Source organism: Balaenoptera physalus (genome assembly GCF_965194825.1).
Source record: "Balaenoptera physalus genome assembly, contig: HAP1_SCAFFOLD_601, whole genome shotgun sequence".
NCBI classification, from domain to species: Eukaryota; Metazoa; Chordata; class Mammalia; order Artiodactyla; family Balaenopteridae; genus Balaenoptera; species Balaenoptera physalus.
Genome location: NW_028126143.1, coordinates 199562 through 218505, shown reverse-complemented (window position 1 = coordinate 218505; position 18944 = coordinate 199562). Strand labels below are relative to the sequence as shown.

Here is an 18944-nt window from a genome sequence, read left to right as displayed (position 1 = left end):
TGAAACATGACTTGACTGCAACTATTATTGTAAGCAAGAGAGGAAAGTTACATTATTATGACTGTGAACTTGCTGTCTTTAATTAAAGTAGAAGTTACTGATAATTTAAATAGCTAAAAAAAAAGCTGGCACATTAAAAACCAATTAAAAATACAATTAGCTTATAAAATTAAGACAACAAATAAAATTAAGGATAAGGACATTAATATTTTCAAATAGCATTTCCCAAACTGTGTTCTGGAAAATCAACATTCATATCCTAAGGAGATGTTAATGTTTCGTGGACAACCGCGAGGGAGGAGGCAAGAAGCTCTGCATCCCGTTTGGTTTTTTTCTCTTAAATAAGCTTGAAAGGTTCATCATTAGGGTGTTTTGAAAGTGCATCTCCAATTGTGGACTATGAGGTGCTCCCAGAAATTAAAGAATAGTTTCCATCATCATGACACTGTTCGTGTCTCCTTAAGTATAAGCCTGACCACAGCCATGTTTCCGAAACCTCACCTCTTTTATTGTTCTCTGCTGTGAGTGATACAGTGTGTTGGAGATATATATATATAAACAAAACTTAAATGTGTCTATTAAGTTAAAACCTCAGTTGAACAAATTTCATCTACAAAGAAATTAAGCTTGAGTGTGTATTTCTTAAGACTGGTTTGATATATTCTCCCCCTCTTTGGGGGACAGGAAGGAGAAGTAAAATTTCATACAGAAAGAGTGCAGGAAAAAAAAAAAAGCACAGTGGGATAAATCTGACAAACTCCAATTAAATTTAAATGCAGATTCGCTTTGGTGCCAGCAGGGGACAAGCTGTTCCTTCTTCTAAGAGCAGCTTCCAAAGTAGTGCACGTTGTTTGAGGACTACAACTCATACAGTAATAATTGTCTCTAGAAACAGCCAATCAAAAGCACCTCTCTTTCTCACTGTGTTCAACAATGGCTTAGCAACAGAAACGCGTCAAATAAAGATTTATACTTTTTCTGGGATTTCTTATTTGCTAACTGGCTTTCCCTTCTATCATGCGCTCTAAGATTAAAATGGAAACTGAAAATTCATATTTAGGTCCTTGAAATCAATCTATAGTTGACACCAGTTTTTTAACCTGATCACTGAAAAGGACAATTCAAATGAATGAACTTATGTATGGCTAGGATGCTTTTAGCGATAAGGGGGTCTGTCACTCAGCCCTTGGCAACCTACTTGTACTCACCATTTTACTGTGGTTCTAAGATTAGGCTGGCTGACCGTGCTGTCATCTAGAAATATTGTTGAGCATGAGCTATACTTTTTAGTAAGCTGCCCTGGAGATACCTGAAGGGGAAGGGAAATAGAAGAAAATGTCACAGTAAGTTAAACCTATCAAGTGTGTGTTTTTCCTCGGTTAAAATGTCAAACGATAAAGCATTAAGATTTTTCTTACACTCCATGAACTGCCTGAGTGTGATATCATGTGCAGCTCTATGGGAAACCTCTATACTCTGACTTCCACAGACGAGCTTTGAGAAATGGGTTCTAAAATGCTGCCTTGATATAGTACCTATAATCAAACCTGGCAAGCACCTATTATAAATTACCTTTATAATAATGTAAAAAGTTTAGAATAAGATTTCAGGGTTTTTTCCTTAAGCAATGAAATGCAGCTGAGATTTCCTATTTCTATTCATTTACTACAATAAAACGTAATGCTTTATATAATACCGATGTAGGAGCATTTCACTGCAGTAAATGAACACCAATAATAAATGTTCAGGAGACAGTGTGACGAAACAAACGTTTTCCAATCAGAGGCTGGGCATGCCAGGGCTGCTCTATCACTAAAAAGCTGGGGGCCATAAGTCTCTCTGGGCCTCAATTTCCTTATCTGGAGGACAAAAAGGTACTGCTTAAAGATTCTCTCGCATCCAAAAAAAACGGATAAAACAACTCTGAGAATTTAACTTCTCACTTCATGTTTAAGTAAGACTGCCATTACATTACTCAAGTGAGAACCTCAGAGAATACTTGCCATTCATTTCAAAATTGTACTAATTCTGTTCTACGTGTTATTTGACACTCCTGCCTCACCCATGCTGCTCTCTGCCTGCAATGCCTTTTTCTTCCTCCTGTCCCAGCAAGCTTGACCCCATCTGCCTCTAGGATCCCTTTGCCAGCAGGCACACCACAAAACTTCTCACTTTCTGCACACTCACACATCTAATTTACCAACTGTTCCATGGTCTCAGCTGCTTGCATAGTACCACCCTCTTAAGTAAACAAGCTTCTCCAGGTTAGGAAGATTCTTCTCCTACCTCCAGCTACTGAGCACAGAATCTGGGACAAATTAGGATTCGACAAGTGTTTGAGAAATTATTTAAGATCAGTTACAACTGGAGGTAAATCTTACTAAAGGTACAAATTCGTGAGAATTTATCTACAGTGGTGTTGGATAGGTGACAAAGAACTTTTTGAGACCCTCTAGAGAATGAACTATCTTTAAAACACTTTAGAAGTATCCATTTATTTGTGAAGAGCCCATGAACACGGCAATAGTCAAATACTAAAATGGCCTAAACTATGTTAGGACAACTCTCTTCCTTAAAGTAAGGCCAATAACCAAATCCCAATCACTGAAAGCCACTGGAAGGAAGAGTAGCATTCTTTAATACCACAGAATACGAACAATTTTAAAGCTGGGTTTTGGTTTTGGTTTTTGTTTGTTTACTAATTCAGATGAGCCTTCCTTCCTCCTATTCATATAAAATAGTTTTCACCATGCTGTCACACTCTCCCATCAATGTCCTCCACAAATACATGAAAGGTGAGGCAGGGAGAAAATCTAGTTGATGCTTTTTAAAATACAGAGCATTTAAATAAAAATTGCCAGTATCCAATAATCAGAAATATCCAAATGGCATATATAAAACACCATTTTGCTTGTTTCAGATGCTTTATGCAAAGCCACTTATTCCTTATTAACAAAAAGTTCTAGATGTAACATATTTGAAACAGTATCACTATTTGGAAGACTAATTTCTCCTTCAAGCTAGAAATGTTTTAAACTAAAACTCTGATATGGTCCTTAAGCTATTTGGTTAATGTGTAATTTTAGAATCTCAAAAAACAGATACAGCATGAAAAATGAAAATTCACTCATTCAAATACTTTGATTCTAAACGAAGCAGGTTATCTTTTAAGGTCACTACTATTAGGGTATAATATGACATACACTACACGTAATAAAAGTCAATTCTGACCAAAAATCTATATATATGAGGGGAATAAAAATAGTAAGGAAATGTACCAAAATATAGACTAGTTGGTAGAGCTTTGGGTGCTATTTATCCTGTTTTCCTCTATTAAAAACTTTTTTTTCTATTATGAATGTATATTGATTTGTCTTTGGAAATATTACTGCTAAAACATTTAAAATTTTTAATTAGATGTGCTCTATAATCCTATGGGGGCTCATTTAAGTTGTATCAGCAACTTACAGTCTACTGGCTCGATCCTACAAAAGAAACACTTCCACAGGCCTACTCCTGAAACTATTCAAACTTTCCAGCATCTAGTGTTCACTAAAGGATGGCAGAATTGAAGCCTCTGAGCAAAGCCTAGATATGTTAGCTGCCAGCAGATTACTTTCCTCTCATCTTGCTTGAAAATTTAAGATAACTGTCCCTTATGATTAAAGCTTTACCATTGCTGGCTCACAACCTCAATAAACTGCACTGACACACATAAGGGTATAAAATGCAAATACAAAAAAAAAAAAAAAACAAGTAGCAAAAAACACTACTGACAGTTTAATGTTCATAGGTATTATTTCAATTGGTCACTGAAGAAGAGTATTTATCTTCATTCAGCACTAAGGACAAAATACATGGACTTTTACAATCTTTATAAGGGGAAAGGTTGCTTAGTAGACTGCAGGTTTAATGGTGAAGACTAGAAAATAATCATACCTAGGAGGCTAGTAAGTAACAACCCTCAAAGCTTATCATTAAAGGTCAAGTACCTGTTGAAATCCTGCCCCCACCCAATGACTCTTCCCATTGTGCCTACTGCCTCTGATTTTAACCCATTAAAAGAATAAAGCTGGAGAGAGCGAGAGTACGAAGTGCGGCAACCCGAGTCATGGCAGGACAGGCATTTAGAAAGTTTCTTCCCCTCTTTGACCGAGTATTAGTTGAAAGAAGTGCACCCGAAGTTGTAACCAAAGGAGGCATTATGCTTCCAGAAAAATCGCAAGGAAAAGTATTGCAAGCAATGGTAGTAGCTGTTGGATCAGGCTCTAAAGGAAAGGGTGGAGAGATTCAACCAGTTAGTGTGAAAGTTGGAGATAAAGTTCTTCTCCCAGAATATGGAGGCACCAAAGTAGTTCTAGATGACAAGGATTATTTCTTATTTAGAGATGGTGACATTCTTGGAAAATATGTCGACTAAAATAAGTCACTATTGAAATGGCATCACGTGAAGCTGCCCGTTCCCCCAATGGCATCACGTGAAGCTGCCACTGAAGTTCTGAAATCTTTCATCCTGTAAATAATTTCCGTGTTTCTTTTATAATAATGTAATGATATCCAAACTAATGATATTCATTGTCTCTGAAATTTCGTTTTCTCTGTATTGATTTAAACATTCCCAAATAAAAGTATATAAATGAAAAAAAAAAAAAAAAGAGAGAGAATAAAGCTGAAGTTCACTTTTTTCTTCCCCCTTTTCACAAGTTTTGGATACGTTTATTAAGAATCAATGACTTTCACTGAAAAGTCTGTAATACTCCATCTATGTTGCACATTAATGGACAATATGGTAGGGTGAGTGGTTTGAATAGAATTCATACTCAAGGCCTTAGTAGAAAAGTATAATATTCTAATTATAGGTATAATCAAAAATATTGTCTGAATTAATATCGTTAATTATATTGCATTAAACTTCAAACTCAGAACCTATATTCAAAGAATAAATCTAAGTTTGAGTAGACTGACCACAAATCTATTTCCTCTCCCCCTTCTTTCAGATATCATCTCATTAGAATTAAAGGCATTTTTTAAAAAAGCTATACATAAGACAGGATAAACAGCAGATGATTTTTAATGTTTGAAAGGTGAAAAGACTAGATAAAGGAGTGGTAACTGACATGGCAGAACAGAGGAAGCACAACCTTGGTACCTACAGAGGCTGACTAGGACAGGAACAAGAAAACCAGTTTGTCTTACAGAACCCAAGGCAGGCTCAGAGTTCAGAGGCGTGGTCCCCAAATCCTTGCAGTGAGGCCCATCAGTTAACGAGTTGTCCAAGTGATGCTTCCAATTAGATCTTAACAGACAGCCAAGGACCATCACACGTTTGAGGGAAGCCCCCAACAAGTAAGAGATCAAAACAGGAAGAAGGAATGGGACTTCCCTGGTGGCGCAGTGGTTAAGAATCCGCCTGCCAATGCAGGGGACACGGGTTCGAGCCCTGGCCCAGAAAGATCCCACATACCACAGAGCAACTGAGCCCATGCGCCACAACTACTGAGCCTGCGCTCTAGAGCCCATGAGCCGCAACTACTGAAGCCCGCACGCCCTAGAGCCTGTGCTCCGCAACAAGAGAAGCCACTGCAATGAGAAGCCCACGCACCCAACAAAGAGTAGGCCCAGCTCACCGCAACCAGAGAAAGCCCACGTGCAGAAACCAAGACCCAATGCAGCCAAAAAATAAATAAATAAACTAAAATATAAGGACGCTTTAAAAAAAAACAAAACAAAACGGGAAGAAGGAATTGATGGGAGTGATAAAAACTCAGGAGCAAATGAAAACTTGAAATTGCATCAGTGAAAAAAAGAATGACAGGATATAAGAGAACTCTATAAATTGAAAATAAGGTAGACAAAACAATATATTCAATAGAAGGATTAGAGCACAGTCAAGGAAATCTCCAGGAAGCAGGACAAAAAGACAAAATGCAAAGCAGGAGGGGAAAAAAGTTAGCGATCTGGTAAGTCTAAGACTTCCAACATCTGAATAATAGGAACCTGGAAGAAAAAAACAGAATATCAAAGAAACACACCAAAAAGGTCTATACCAAACCAAATTATGAAATTTCAAAATCCCAGGGAGAGGGAAGGTACTAAAAGGTTCCCGAGAAGGAAGGGATGGGGGAAAATGACTAAAATCGGTCATGTACAATGTACCATACAATGTCAACAGGTTTAAGAGCAACAGTGTAAATGAGAAGATGAGAGGGAAATGTCTTTAGAACGGCAAAAATTAGTTTCAACTGAGAATTCTATACTTTATCAAATAGAAGGAGTTTCAGAGAGGCTAGATCTCTCTAAACTTTCTGCCCATGTGCCCTTTTCCCAGGAAAATGTGCTCCAGTAAAACAAGGAAGTATAACAAGACAAGAGGGAAACAGAATCTAGCACATAGGGGATCCAACATAAGAGAGCAGAGTTATGTGAGATCCCAGATGACTTCACACAGATATCCCAGGAAAAGAGGCATAGAGCAGGCCTAGGGGAACACTAGTCTATATGGGAGTAGGAAGACAAAAGATTGGGGCAAAGTGTCTCCAAGAAAAAAATGGAAGAGATGTGGCTTAGTAGACGGAAAATAGTTTTCATAGGCATGTGACAAATGTTAAAACATTTGGGGAAAAAAATAGCTGTTAGAAAACAGGCAAGTGAATATAGTCAGGAAATTAATTCCACAGAAAAAATGAAGAATGTGAAAGCAGGGAGACCGGGCAGGGAGCTACTTACTGCATTTGGCTGTGTGAGATCACGTTGGCTAGGAAAAGGGGGATTGGGTTATCCTAGAGAAGTGCAGAAGTGCTCCAATTTCATTAATATTTAAGAAAAAGAATGAAGGGTGTACAAGGAGGAGGCACAGTCAGAGAACTATATGGCTCAGCAATGCACAATATTTGCAGAGTCGTAGTAATGTAAACATTGATTCTGATTTAATAAAAACTGATACATGTTGAGGGAACACAGGGAGGGAAATAACGTCATGGTGGAGCGAAGAAGCTCAGCTTTCACCTGCTATGACAAGAAGTCAATGGACAGTGCTAAAAATTAACTTACCTGTTATACTTTTATTACTTTGGTTAAAAAATAAGATCAAAAAAATAAGGCAAAAGAATTTAAGGCAGATCTTTATACTACAACCGTATTAGTGAAATTTAACGTAAATGTCAGAACCCTTAAAAAATGGGCACTACTAAGTCAAAGACTTTCCTGAATACATTTGATAATTAGGAAAATAGAGATTTAGAAAATCTACAAAAAAGAGGTCCATGCTAACAGTATTGGATCCATCATATTTTTAGGAATCATGGCAGACATATTTTTAATTCAAACTATTAATTTCTTAACTTTTCAACTGTTTACTTACATGGTTGAAATGGTTGCTCCTCCTCTTTTCCCGCACTAAGAATAAAAAAAATTAACTGATGAATTCTGATACAAATGCCATAGAAAAATAAAAGTAGTCACTAATTATCTGATGGATTACCAATAACACAATGAGATAGAATTCCATTCTATTTTTTAAAATAATTTCCAACAAAATATATAATTTAAATCACCCAGCAAGATGAGTCCTATAAATAAAATCTAAAAACTTAGTTTCACTTTTTTGACCTAATAGATATTCTGTATTAGGCACAAATGAAAGACTCCCCATTTACAAAAGAAAAGGACAAAGCGAATCAGGCCAGGTGAGAAACTTAGCTAATAAAAAAATGTACCTGCTGCATAGCTGAACTACTAGCCAGGAGTATTTTCTCAGTCTTCATTTACACACAGCTTACTTTAATTACCACAATCTACAGATGACGACTCTAAGAACCAGTTTCTGGCCAGGCACTCGTCTCCGAACGCACCAGGATCTCTGGAAGCATCCTGAACCACTTAATGGTAACCTACTCAAATACCTTACTGAAAAAATACACAACTGGAAAGTAACCTATGTTAAACGTAAATTTTAAAATGAGTGTGCTGACCTAAATGAACATATCTACAGCACACAAAACGGTTTTGCTCCAACAAAGGCCAGAAGAATAAAAGCCTGAAGAGGGTCTTAGGCCACACTCTTGCTCACATTGCCTCCTTTAACTCCAGACAGGCATCACAGGCACGGATTCCTTAAGGCTGAAGAGAGAGACAGGCATGGGACAGCTTTTCTTTTACTGTCTCCAGAGCCCCTCTACATGTGAGCAGCTCATGGCTCTGGAAGAAACTGAGAAATAGAGCAATCCTAACCAGAAATGAGTGGCTCAAGTACACACACTAGAAAAATGCAAGTTAGAAACCCCAGGAGCTTCCAGGTTGGTGAGCATGTAGTACCCTTGCAGAGGGCATCAAAGCTCTGTGCCCTGTCCCCATGCCTGGCCCTATGCATCTCTTCCATCTGGCTGTTCCTGAGTTATATCCTTTTATAAAAACCAGTGATCTAACGGAAAAAAACCAAAAGCAAAACAACAACAACAAAAAACCAAACCTCCGTTTTTTATTGTGCTGCATCACTTTAAATATTATGGAATGTTCACTTCTTGTATTCCTGCTCTCGTAATCAACTGAAAAACTTGGTCACGTATGGCTTTTTAGCAAATAAACTAGGATTTAACATAACATTCAGGAAGACAAGCAGGCAAGCAGGAGTGCAAAAAATTCTACGGTTCTGATTCTCATCTTAAAACAAGGAGGACACAGGAAATGTATATGAGTTTCACATGCTGAGGATAATCTTCTGGAAAACCCCATATGGCATGTTGCTCTTATTACCCTGGCACAGCACTACATTAGGATGAGAAAGTTTTGAATAGCTTAAAAGTTCTGAGTAGCATAAATCTGGATGTGAGATAGGCTCGTCTGGTTGAACACTGTGTAAAACAGGGCCAAAATCACAAGGCTCAATTCCCACATATAACAACTGATTTTTCTGATTTGACCAAATGAAAACCTAACTGTGACCTAAACCCTATCATTTGTCTTTAACATATGTGCTCTTCGGAGCAAGGGGAAAAGGACAAAGTAGCATGGAGAAATAGACCACATCTAAATCATGTGGCCAGTTGACTATGTTGATAAAGAGGTGGCAAAATGTATAAACAGATAGTCTAAGTGTTCTCCTCCCTAAAACACTGACAACTAAAGGAAACTGTATCATCAACATATTAAAATAAGACAAGTGAATACATAAAAAAGTGAAACATTTAAACCACTGTAAGAGTTTTTCTAAATACCTCCTATAATACACAAAACAAAAACAGTTTTCACTCTTTTTCTCAGGGAAAAAAAAGCATTGCCTTACCATCTGTTTGAGATTTGCTCGGAAAAATGGTGCTTGCCCTTGGGTGGTCAGAAGGGTTTGGTTCCAAAGCTAAGTCTGTATAGGAAGAAGAGAAAAAGGTGTGGTGATTTAGTTGAGTAGAAAAATACATGATTTTAAAGATAGCTACACATTGATTGAAACCACTTATTAATAGTCTTGAGAAGAGCTTTTAGTAATGACAAAAAGGCAATTTTAGTAAAGGCACAATATAAAAATTCTATTGGGAAACAGCAAAATTGTAGAAACTCTCCATACATGTGGAGTAAAACCATGGCTATGTCTTAGACTTCTTTAACTTGCACCTAAATAATCTATGCCATTTTTAGATGAATCATATATGTGACTCCCCTCCTATTTATCAATTAAAAATTCAGTCACCCTCTTTTAAAGCTGATATTACTAGCACATTCCAGGAACAGTCTCAAGAAGCAAGTTATGCTGTGGCCAACTACTGTCAGATACCAGCTCAATATATCAAATATGCCAAAACGAAGTGAGTTGCTTTTGGCAAATGTTCTTCAGACAATCAAATGGCTAATTCTAACTCCATTCAACAAATGAACTCATTTCATTGGCTGTGGTTTATCTGGGGGCTATTCATCATGGCAGATTTAAGAGGACTACATAAAAGTTCAATGTTCTAATCTAGAGGAACACTTCCATGAGAGTGATTTTTAACTTTGCCCTCTATTTCCAAAGCTAAACTCACTTCTTCATTCCACGCTGCATGATTAATTTGGGGCTTCAATAAGAGTACTTTCTGGAGCAGATCATAGGGCTACTAGAAAAAAATTTTGGCCATACCTACACGAAAAGGTGGGTCTGCCTGTAGCCCACCTTGCACCAAGGTGGGATAGCGTCTTCTATTTAGGCAGAAATACAAAACAAGCACAAGCTACCACACAGGATAGTAAGGTTGTTGTTTCAAACAAACAAACAAACATAAAAGCCCTATGACACTTCCTCAGCAAAGTCCATCTCAAACCATTTAACCAATCTTTTAAGAAACTGGACCAAGATTCAGATAAAGAGTAATGGTTAAGGCAATTATTTCCCAAACCACATAATAACTGATCTGTTTTTGAAAGATGGCTTTGATGGTCAAAGTGAAATACAAATATATCCCTGCCTCTTAGAGAATCCAAAGAATACACACATTGATATATTAAAAACTAATTAGTCTAGTAGTGAATTCTGTCTAACCCAGCATTTCACAAATGTATCTACCTAGAATCCCCTTTTCCCACCCAGAAAGAATGTGGCACGAACAGTAATTTTGGACTTCCCGTTTTAACAGGAATCTGAGCCATCCATTTTAATGTCATTGCCAGCACTAGTAATTTACAGAGCTAAACCAACTGCTTTGTTCTTCATGAAAATTCCTTCACTGAATTTGAAGTTTATCAAGCTGCTTTTGGAGAAAATATTCTATTCAACATTTTTATGTAAAAGACCCATACAATTATTTTAAAGTTTTTTTCTCCTACATATTTGAAAAATTAAGACAATGGGAAAATAAATTATTTCAGCTGTACACAAAATGGCAGGCAGAGACTTTCACAGCTGCCTCTAACCTATAGCTTCCGAAAGAATTCATGACTACTTACCTATACCAAAAAGAAAGTAAATAGACTACATTTGAATCTAAAAAATAAGCAGAAATGTTTGCAAAGTAGCTGTCTTATTTATCAGTGTCTATGGCATGGTAAAACTTAACAATTTTCAATGGAAGTCCAGGAAAATTAAGTGCCAGAATCAAAGAGAAGCAAGCTTTAACACACACACACACACACACACACACACACACACACACACACACACACCCCCGCCAAACCAAGATGTGCTACTACAGATCTAAATACAAAAGTCAAGAAGGCTGGGATAAAAGAAATGACAACATGCAAAAAAAAAAAAAGTAAACTTAGCCCAAGTGACCAGAAAAAAGCTGGCACTCTCCCTACTCTATCCTAGGGGGTTCAAAGGTAGGCACAGGATCCAGGAACGGCCAATCAATCACAGCTGTCCTGGGGCTTGCCAAGAAAAGAGAAAGGCAGAACTGTACTCTAGGATCCTTAGCTAGTCTTGAGCTGCTGGACACTCCCCTTGCTATCATGAGGGGAAAGGCTTTTCAGGAGACATCAACAGAGGAGAGCAGAACTGAGGAGATCATTTAACTCCTGGGTCAAGTAGTGCTTAACTCTGTGATGTTCTTTTAACTTGCAACTGAAGGAGACCTGGTTAATCAGCAGTACTGATGATCACACTAAAAGTGGGGAAAGGTAAAAGTCACTTGCTCATTTCTTTATCAAATATCATGAACAAAAATCTGCATGAGACAAAACGATGCTCTGTTTAAAAGTTACACACAACCATTCACAATCATTAACACACAATGATTCACAACTGTTACTTTTAGTTGCTTTTCTTATACGTTAAAAAAAGCTCTAATTAGTGTACAATTTATGTCTTCTTGTTACTAACAAGCGCTCTCCACCCCACTGTTGCATATTTATTGTTTAATGAATACACACTGGCCCATCAAGTGTTATTCCTATACTGGACTTAGCCAATCACCTATTGCTGGGGATTGGTGCTTACAAAGTTCTATTCTTAAAATATTATGAGGAAAATCTTTATGTACATAGTTTTTTAAAATAATGGTTTTATCTCCTTAGCAAAGATCTTCGGAAGTGGAATGACTAAGCCAAAAGGTTAGATCACTTTCACGGCTCCATGTACAATGCTAAATTGCTTCCTAAAGAAGGTGGGGGGCACATTAGGGTATAATGCTACCAATCATGACATTTTGAGTTCCTACCCTTGCTTTGGATACTTGAAAAAAAAAAAAAAATTCCTACTGATATGAATGAGGAACCTCACTGTAGATCTAATTTGTATTTCTTCTGATTACACAGTTTGACCATTTTCCCACAGTTATCAGTGTTATTTCCACTTTGGTGAGTTGGCCTATCATTTGAATGTACTGTAAACACCAGGGCCCTACTGCTGTCAGTTTGCATGAGGTTTTCAGAAAATATTAATCTTTTGTTTATAGCCTATATAACTAACAATTTTCTATATAACTTGCACTTTTTGCTAATGAAAAATACCACATCACTATCTTATAGAATGGACATGTGAGCCATTAGACAGTAAACTCATACATACACACAATATTTCTGCACTTCCCATGAACTATCTTCCCAAGAGCCTAAGGAGACTCTGATAAAACCTACCACACTCTTCACTATCACAAAGGTAAGACTGCCAACTATTAAGCAAAGCTTTACCACCCACCATCCCTCTCATCCCTCTCCCCACCACATGCACACACAGTAATTTAGAGACTTCAGGGAATTACTGTGCATTCAGGAAATTACATGGATTCTTCCGAAAGTTATTTCTTTAGAAACCTCTAAGAATGTTTTACCCAGGAGAAATATTCTTGAGCTCATGATTAGGGGTTATGATTAAAACTGTATTTTAAGACCCATCATTTTTGTATTATCAATTTAAATTGCAACTTATTTGACAGCATGATAGGTCGATGTAGAAAAAGTATGATTAAAAAAAAATTAAACTCGGTCTTCATGTAAACATTCCTCAGAGGAAACCTGTAAAACACCACCGACACTGAGTACTGTTTTTCCTCCAATCTAAGATTCTACCAGTTGTTAAGATCCATCTCAATTGCAGTTGTTAAAAGTGTGAAAACATAGGCAACTTAGAACAAATGAAATGCATTACTGAAGGCTAAAAGTGTTAAAACTATGCTATCAAACTGTCGATAAATGATTTGTCCTTGTTAAAATATTAGAGGGAGAGGGAAGTGACCAAGAAAGCATCTGACAGAAGCAGCATATTTCAGAAAGCGATTAATATCGACATATTGATTTCAATATATTCCAAATAAACAGGAGATGTCAGCAGTTTCTGGGCCAACTGCTGAGCACCAGTTTACTTAACGGTAACCACTGCATTTACTGAACTGCCCTAGCATCCCTATACTGTGCAGTGTATTAGTTTTATGGCTCATAATACAAACATTACAATCTTTACAATTACCATGTAAACTGATGATTTCATCTCTTTGCGTCCACACTTTCCACCGCAGTCAGGGAGTTCCTGCCAGCCAGCCCTGAGCTGGGCTGCCTCACCAGCGGGTACACAGCAGGCTCCTGCACCTGCCAGGCTACTGCTCACCCAAGCCTTGATCCTGCTTTCCTAGCTTCGGACAATCCTGGCTTCCAAACTTCCCAGCTCTGGTTTCCAACTGCTTCTGTACCTGCCTCTACCCTGGTTCTCAGTTTTGCCTTATTTTAATCCTCAATCAGTGTTACAGTGATCATGACTGAGAGGTGACACATAGGTAAGTACACCTGGCTTTATATATTTCTAAAGAGCACTTTACTCAGTTTCTTGGACTTTTAAGAACCTTTCTGGGTTGCAAGTTACCTTCATTTCATTTCACATTACGCAGTGTTACTGTTTTAACTCTTAAGTTTTATTACTTTAATACACTAAAACAACAACAACAAAAAAGGCTGAGAAAAAAGGTAGTATTCCAAAGAAGCTCACATAATGTCAACAATAAATTCTGTTCCTATATGCCATGCATTTGGAATTTACAGTCCTACTCTCTATCAATACTCATTTTTAAAACCTTGGACAACTCAATTTATACCTAAGAGAAGAATTCCTACACTACCTAACTCAGAACATGGTGAGAATCAAATGAAATGCAAGAGCAATCTATATACTACAGCCTATTTTAGACCCTTATTATTATCGCTTTTTTGTTCAAGCCACTGTTGGCTCTCACCTGAGCTACCGCACCAGCCTCCTAACTGGTCTCCCTCTCTGCTTCCTTCCACCCTTACAGTCTATTCTCACACAGTAGCTGGTCTGATCTCCCTCCGCCCTCTCTACCCCCCTTCCCTTTTTCTAAGAATTAACATCATTCCCCTGCATATAATCCTTCAATGGTTTCCCATTACAATTAGACTAAAATTCATATTTTTTGGTCAAGGCCCACTAGGCATACAAGGTCTTAATCCCCCATATTCCTCCTGGCATTCATTCACTCAGCTGCAGCCACCCATCTTTCTGTCCTTGGCACGCATCAAGCATATTCCCTTCTTAGGAACTGCACAGAAGCCTCTTCTCCCACAGCCTCACACGGCTCTCTTAGGACTGCTCATGGGTCGCTTAAGGAGAGAAGCTGTCTTTAACCACCCCTTGTAAAACTGTCCTCCTCCCCAGCCCATTACCTTCATTTTCTTTCTTAGTGTTCTCACTACCTGATGTTATTCTTGTGTCGTCAGCCCCCAGGCACCTCTAGAAAGTAAGGACCTGAGTTAGGATACGGGTTTTGTCTTGTCTAACCACTGTTTGTCCTGCCTCTGGAATGGTGCCTAATAATCATGTTTCAGTGTACCCAAAACCAGTTAAGGTTTTCCCAATTTTCCCACATCATCTAAGATTTCTTCTAATGCTGTCTTTTGATGTGTCTGTCACCTAGGACCAGAGTTAATTTCAGATCTCTTAGAGTAGTAGTTTAGTTACTCAGAATCAAAGACACAAGACAGGTTACCAAGAACCACGAAAACCTAAAAGAGGAAATCTAATGTTCAGTGAAAAATCAATGGTAACTTTAATTTGGAAAAAGAACATTTAATGTTAAAATACCTTTACTACAAAATGACTCACCCTATGAATTTAATTAAGTCGTAAGACAAAGTGTACAATCAGAATGCTATAGAGAAGTATCAATACAATGCATCAGTTTTTATCTGTGTCCCCTGAATAAAGCATTATAATGGGATTATAAAAGATGCTCAACCATAAAGGCTGGGTAAATGAATTACGCTCCAAGGTTATTCGATGGCCCAGTAAACAGTTGGTAAAAGGCAGGCTGTAGAGCTATGCGCAGTTGCATGGAAAGACATCACCCTGGAGCACTCTCTAGGTGTCAGCACGGTTACAGGAGCTTCATGTCGTTACTTTTCTTTATAACAAAAAGTTACAAAGTGGCACATAAAGAACAATCCCATCTTTGTAAAATAAACACAATGTTATGTTTATATGCATACAAAAGGTTCAGGAAGAATCAACACCAAAATATTAATAAAAATTCTGGATATTCTGAGTGTGAGTGAAGGACTTTTCTGTGTTTTCTCAATCTTTCACATCAAATGTTCATTAATACTGTCACCAAAAAAAGGAAAGATCTGTTGCTCAGAGGTTTTTCCACATCATATTGCCAATTCCTTCCCTACCCACTCTTCAGGGGGATGGGAGGTAGGGGTCACTTGAGAGAGCACCTTTCACCAGAAAATTAGCAAAGCTCCTAAGGTCAGAACATAAAGGCTGTATGAAAAGTTGATGAATAAAAATAAAATCAGATAATAGGACCGTAGCATCTTCTTTTCTATTATGACACTACCATCAGTTATATTAGATATACTGTTAAAGACAAAGTAGTAAAAAATTCTTTTGAGTCTATCTGAAATCTATACTACGTTCTTAGGAGTTACTTTTTTGAGATGGCTTGAAGAAATCATGTTCTTCTCCAATGTTTCTGAAGAACAAGACAGAGCATCATTTATGTACGATTTTCTCTAAGTAACCAAATAATTCTTCACTGTAGAAAAGCCAAAATGTTTTATATCTGAGTAGGTATTTCTCAGTTTCCAGGGAAACTGATACAAAATTGTCTGAAATAAAGACATGAAGAGCAAACTTCCAATGTGCCTGTACTTTATATTTGGTGTTCTGACCTTGTTTCTATGGAAACTTAATTAATAGGCAAATGCTGAAATTGAGGTTTCTCTTATCACTTTATCGAATGCCCCCCCAAAAAAGACAAATTGAAATGAAATTTTAACAATCATGTTAAACATAAAAAGGTAAATTCTGTACTCATGAACTCTATTTTTCCAGTTCCTGATTTAGCACTCCTTCCTTATCATACATAGTCGTATGCTAAATGCTTAGTACCTTACCTGCCCGCTTACCAGCTTCCCCTAATGTCCCTCTGTCCAGGGCATTCTCGGCTTCAATTGGATTTCACCAGAACAAACTCTTTAAATTATATCAACGTGTTTACCTGACTGATAAATTTAGGCTATTTCATGACTTCTACTTTTATTCATATCCATTGCAATGTATGTACAGACAGAGAATGGAGAGGTAAATGTTGCTTCTGAGTTGTGTACAATAAACTGGAATGGCAATAATCAAAACTGGAGTATGCTGAGATAGGCCTAACTTATGGATAAATTATAATAAAATATAAGGTGCACTCTAAACAGTTTCTTAAGCATCCCAAGAACTGAATTTGGCATATCTACCACCTCCCAAGTCTGTCTCTTTTGTTCAGTAGCTGTGTTACACAGTCATTTCAGATCTCTAAGTCTTGGCTTCTTCATCGGCAACAGAGGGAGAATATATACGGGCCTTATTTGTAGATGGAAGGGCCGAGTGAAATACACAAGAAAATGCATTGTAAATCTTAAAAGAATTCTATAAAGGTCCAATTTTCGTCTCTCATCCTACACTAGCCAACTACTAACTGTTTTTAAAAATCATTTAGAGGCTTACCTTATAGCAACAAGCAGAGCAGTTTTCACAAGTACTTACATGCTTTGTGTTTAAAGCTACAATTAATTCACATAATTTGTTCATTCTTTCACAATATCTAACGATTCTGAAAAGGGAGTACTTTCCACTTACAAAGCCACGTCCATCATAAGGGTGAATCCACAGGCTTCATTATTCTAACTTTTAAAGAAATTAAATAAACCCAACTAAAATTTAAATAGAAGAGCTGTAAGACATTTCGTCTATGAAATAATGAAATAATCTCTGGCATTTAAATGAAACAAATGGGCCAGTGGGGCTTTAACATCTTTATGATACAATGTTTTATACTTCAAAGAACAGTCTTTATTAAAGTGCCACTATGCTACCCAGAATTTTTTTTTTTTTTAACCTAGAGCCATCCCTTTCCAAAATTCTAGAGGCAAAAATCAAACATTTCCTCTCTTCTCTCTCTCCTCTCCTCCCCGACAACACCCACCCCCAGCCACTTAGTCTACAGAACTTTTACCTGAACATTCCTAAAGTTAAATAGTATTCTACTGGGGGGGGGGGCGGAGGAGGAGGGAGCCATGGAGACATTTTTCTGCAGGATGGATGTGGTATGTTAACTCCCAAACCTTTATATTACAAATTACAATCTGAATTTGTTTTTTCTCCTTTGAAACTTGTGTCCAGCAGTCTCAGGAACCACCTCACCCCTCCCTTAGAACAGGCAACGTGCAAAAGAAGTCGGTTAAGGCTGTGCAACTGAAGACATACTTGTGTCAAAGTGGGAATTTAAAAGTAATCAGAACTCCATGGGGTCTCCTTTGGTAAAGAAAAAAAACCCAACAACTATTCTCTGCAGCCGTGGCAGTAACGTTTCACACCGTTCACAGTTATTTTAAGCCCCTCTCCCACCATTTTCTTTCCTATCGTGTTCAAATTATAGTTAGAAGGGATAAAGTAGCTTCTATCAGGGCGACTGAAAACATTAAAATCCAAAGAATTTTAGTTAAGAACACCACACTGACTCTGTCCATCTCTATTTTGAATTTAAATGACAAATCCTCTAATGTTTGTCTTAATTGTCTCGAGTATCAACTACCTTAAGGAATAGAAATCTGTCATCAGGCCCTTACCTAGTTCCTTCGCTTAGGTACCATCTGGATAGGGAGACGGGATGGATACGCCGAAGTTAGAGTATTTAAGTTTGCATTAAGAAAAGAGAGACTACACCAGAAAGTCTCTGCTAAGTCCCACGAGATGTTAAATAGAACCACGAACAGGAAGGGCCGCGGATTGGAGGGTCTCAGGCCGGGCTGGGAAATGGGAACGGGGGAAAGAATTGGGCATTCGGGTAGGGAAGAGGGAAGGAGACTGGCCGGACGCGACTGGTAAAGAATAAGGGGTGGGGACGCCAAGCAGAGCCAGCCTTCGTCCCCGGTGCCCAGCCCTGGGAGAGCCAACTCCGGGCAAGAAGGAGCCCTAGGCGGCGTCTCCCTCCCGGGGGACCCTGGGGGCGGCGGAGGCCAGAGGTAAGCCCGAGAGCAGACGGCGCCGACCCCGCGAGGGGCGAGGCGCGCCCGCCGCTTCTTACCTTCGGGCATCTCCCGGTCGCTGATGTGCTGCAGGTGGTGGCCTTCGCCACCTGCGAAATCCAACTCGGCGGGTTCCACGGTAGCCGCCGCCGGAGCTACTGCCACCGCATTCCCGGCCGCCGCCTTGTAGACCTCAGACTCGCAGTCCGGCTCCGCTGACCCCCTGCGCCGGCCCGACTTGGGGCTGGCATTGGGGGACAGGCAACAACACAGCGAGTTCCCCATGGGGCGCCTTCACTCCTCGCCGCCGCCGCCTCCGCTCGTCCCCCGACTCTGCCGAGCACAGAAGCCGCCCCCTCCCCCAACAATGGCGCGGCGGGCACTGGCAGCCCCGGGCTATGCCGGGGCTGTGCCGCACATGCAGACGCGACTTCGCCCGCCGCTCTCCTGTCCGCCCAGCCGCCGGGGCCCCGGGCAGGGGTACGGCCCCGGCCGCACCCCTGCCCAGCCGCTGGGCCCCG

The 18944-nt window shown here is 39.0% G+C and overlaps 2 protein-coding genes across 2 annotated transcripts in view; one reads left to right on the top strand and one right to left on the bottom strand.

Moving 5' to 3' along the window:
- The window catches only part of LOC309653568 (cyclin-Y-like protein 1), a 34361-nt gene extending 15618 nt beyond the window's left edge, over positions 1 to 18743 (bottom strand). The window contains exons 1-4 of the mRNA XM_082478479.1: positions 18483 to 18743; positions 9281 to 9355; positions 7361 to 7395; positions 1209 to 1309 (exon numbers count right to left, since the gene is read on the bottom strand). Coding sequence (XP_082334605.1) covers positions 1209 to 1309; positions 7361 to 7395; positions 9281 to 9355; positions 18483 to 18708 — 437 coding nt within the window. The 5' untranslated portion in view covers positions 18709 to 18743. The remainder of the gene's footprint in view (positions 1 to 1208; positions 1310 to 7360; positions 7396 to 9280; positions 9356 to 18482) is intronic.
- LOC309653564 (10 kDa heat shock protein, mitochondrial) lies at positions 3658 to 4608 on the top strand. Its single transcript, XM_082478473.1, has one exon. It carries the CDS (start codon positions 4112 to 4114, stop codon positions 4418 to 4420), a length of 309 nt encoding a protein of 102 aa, XP_082334599.1. The 5' UTR covers positions 3658 to 4111; the 3' UTR covers positions 4421 to 4608.
- Positions 18744 to 18944: the final 201 nt, after the last annotated feature.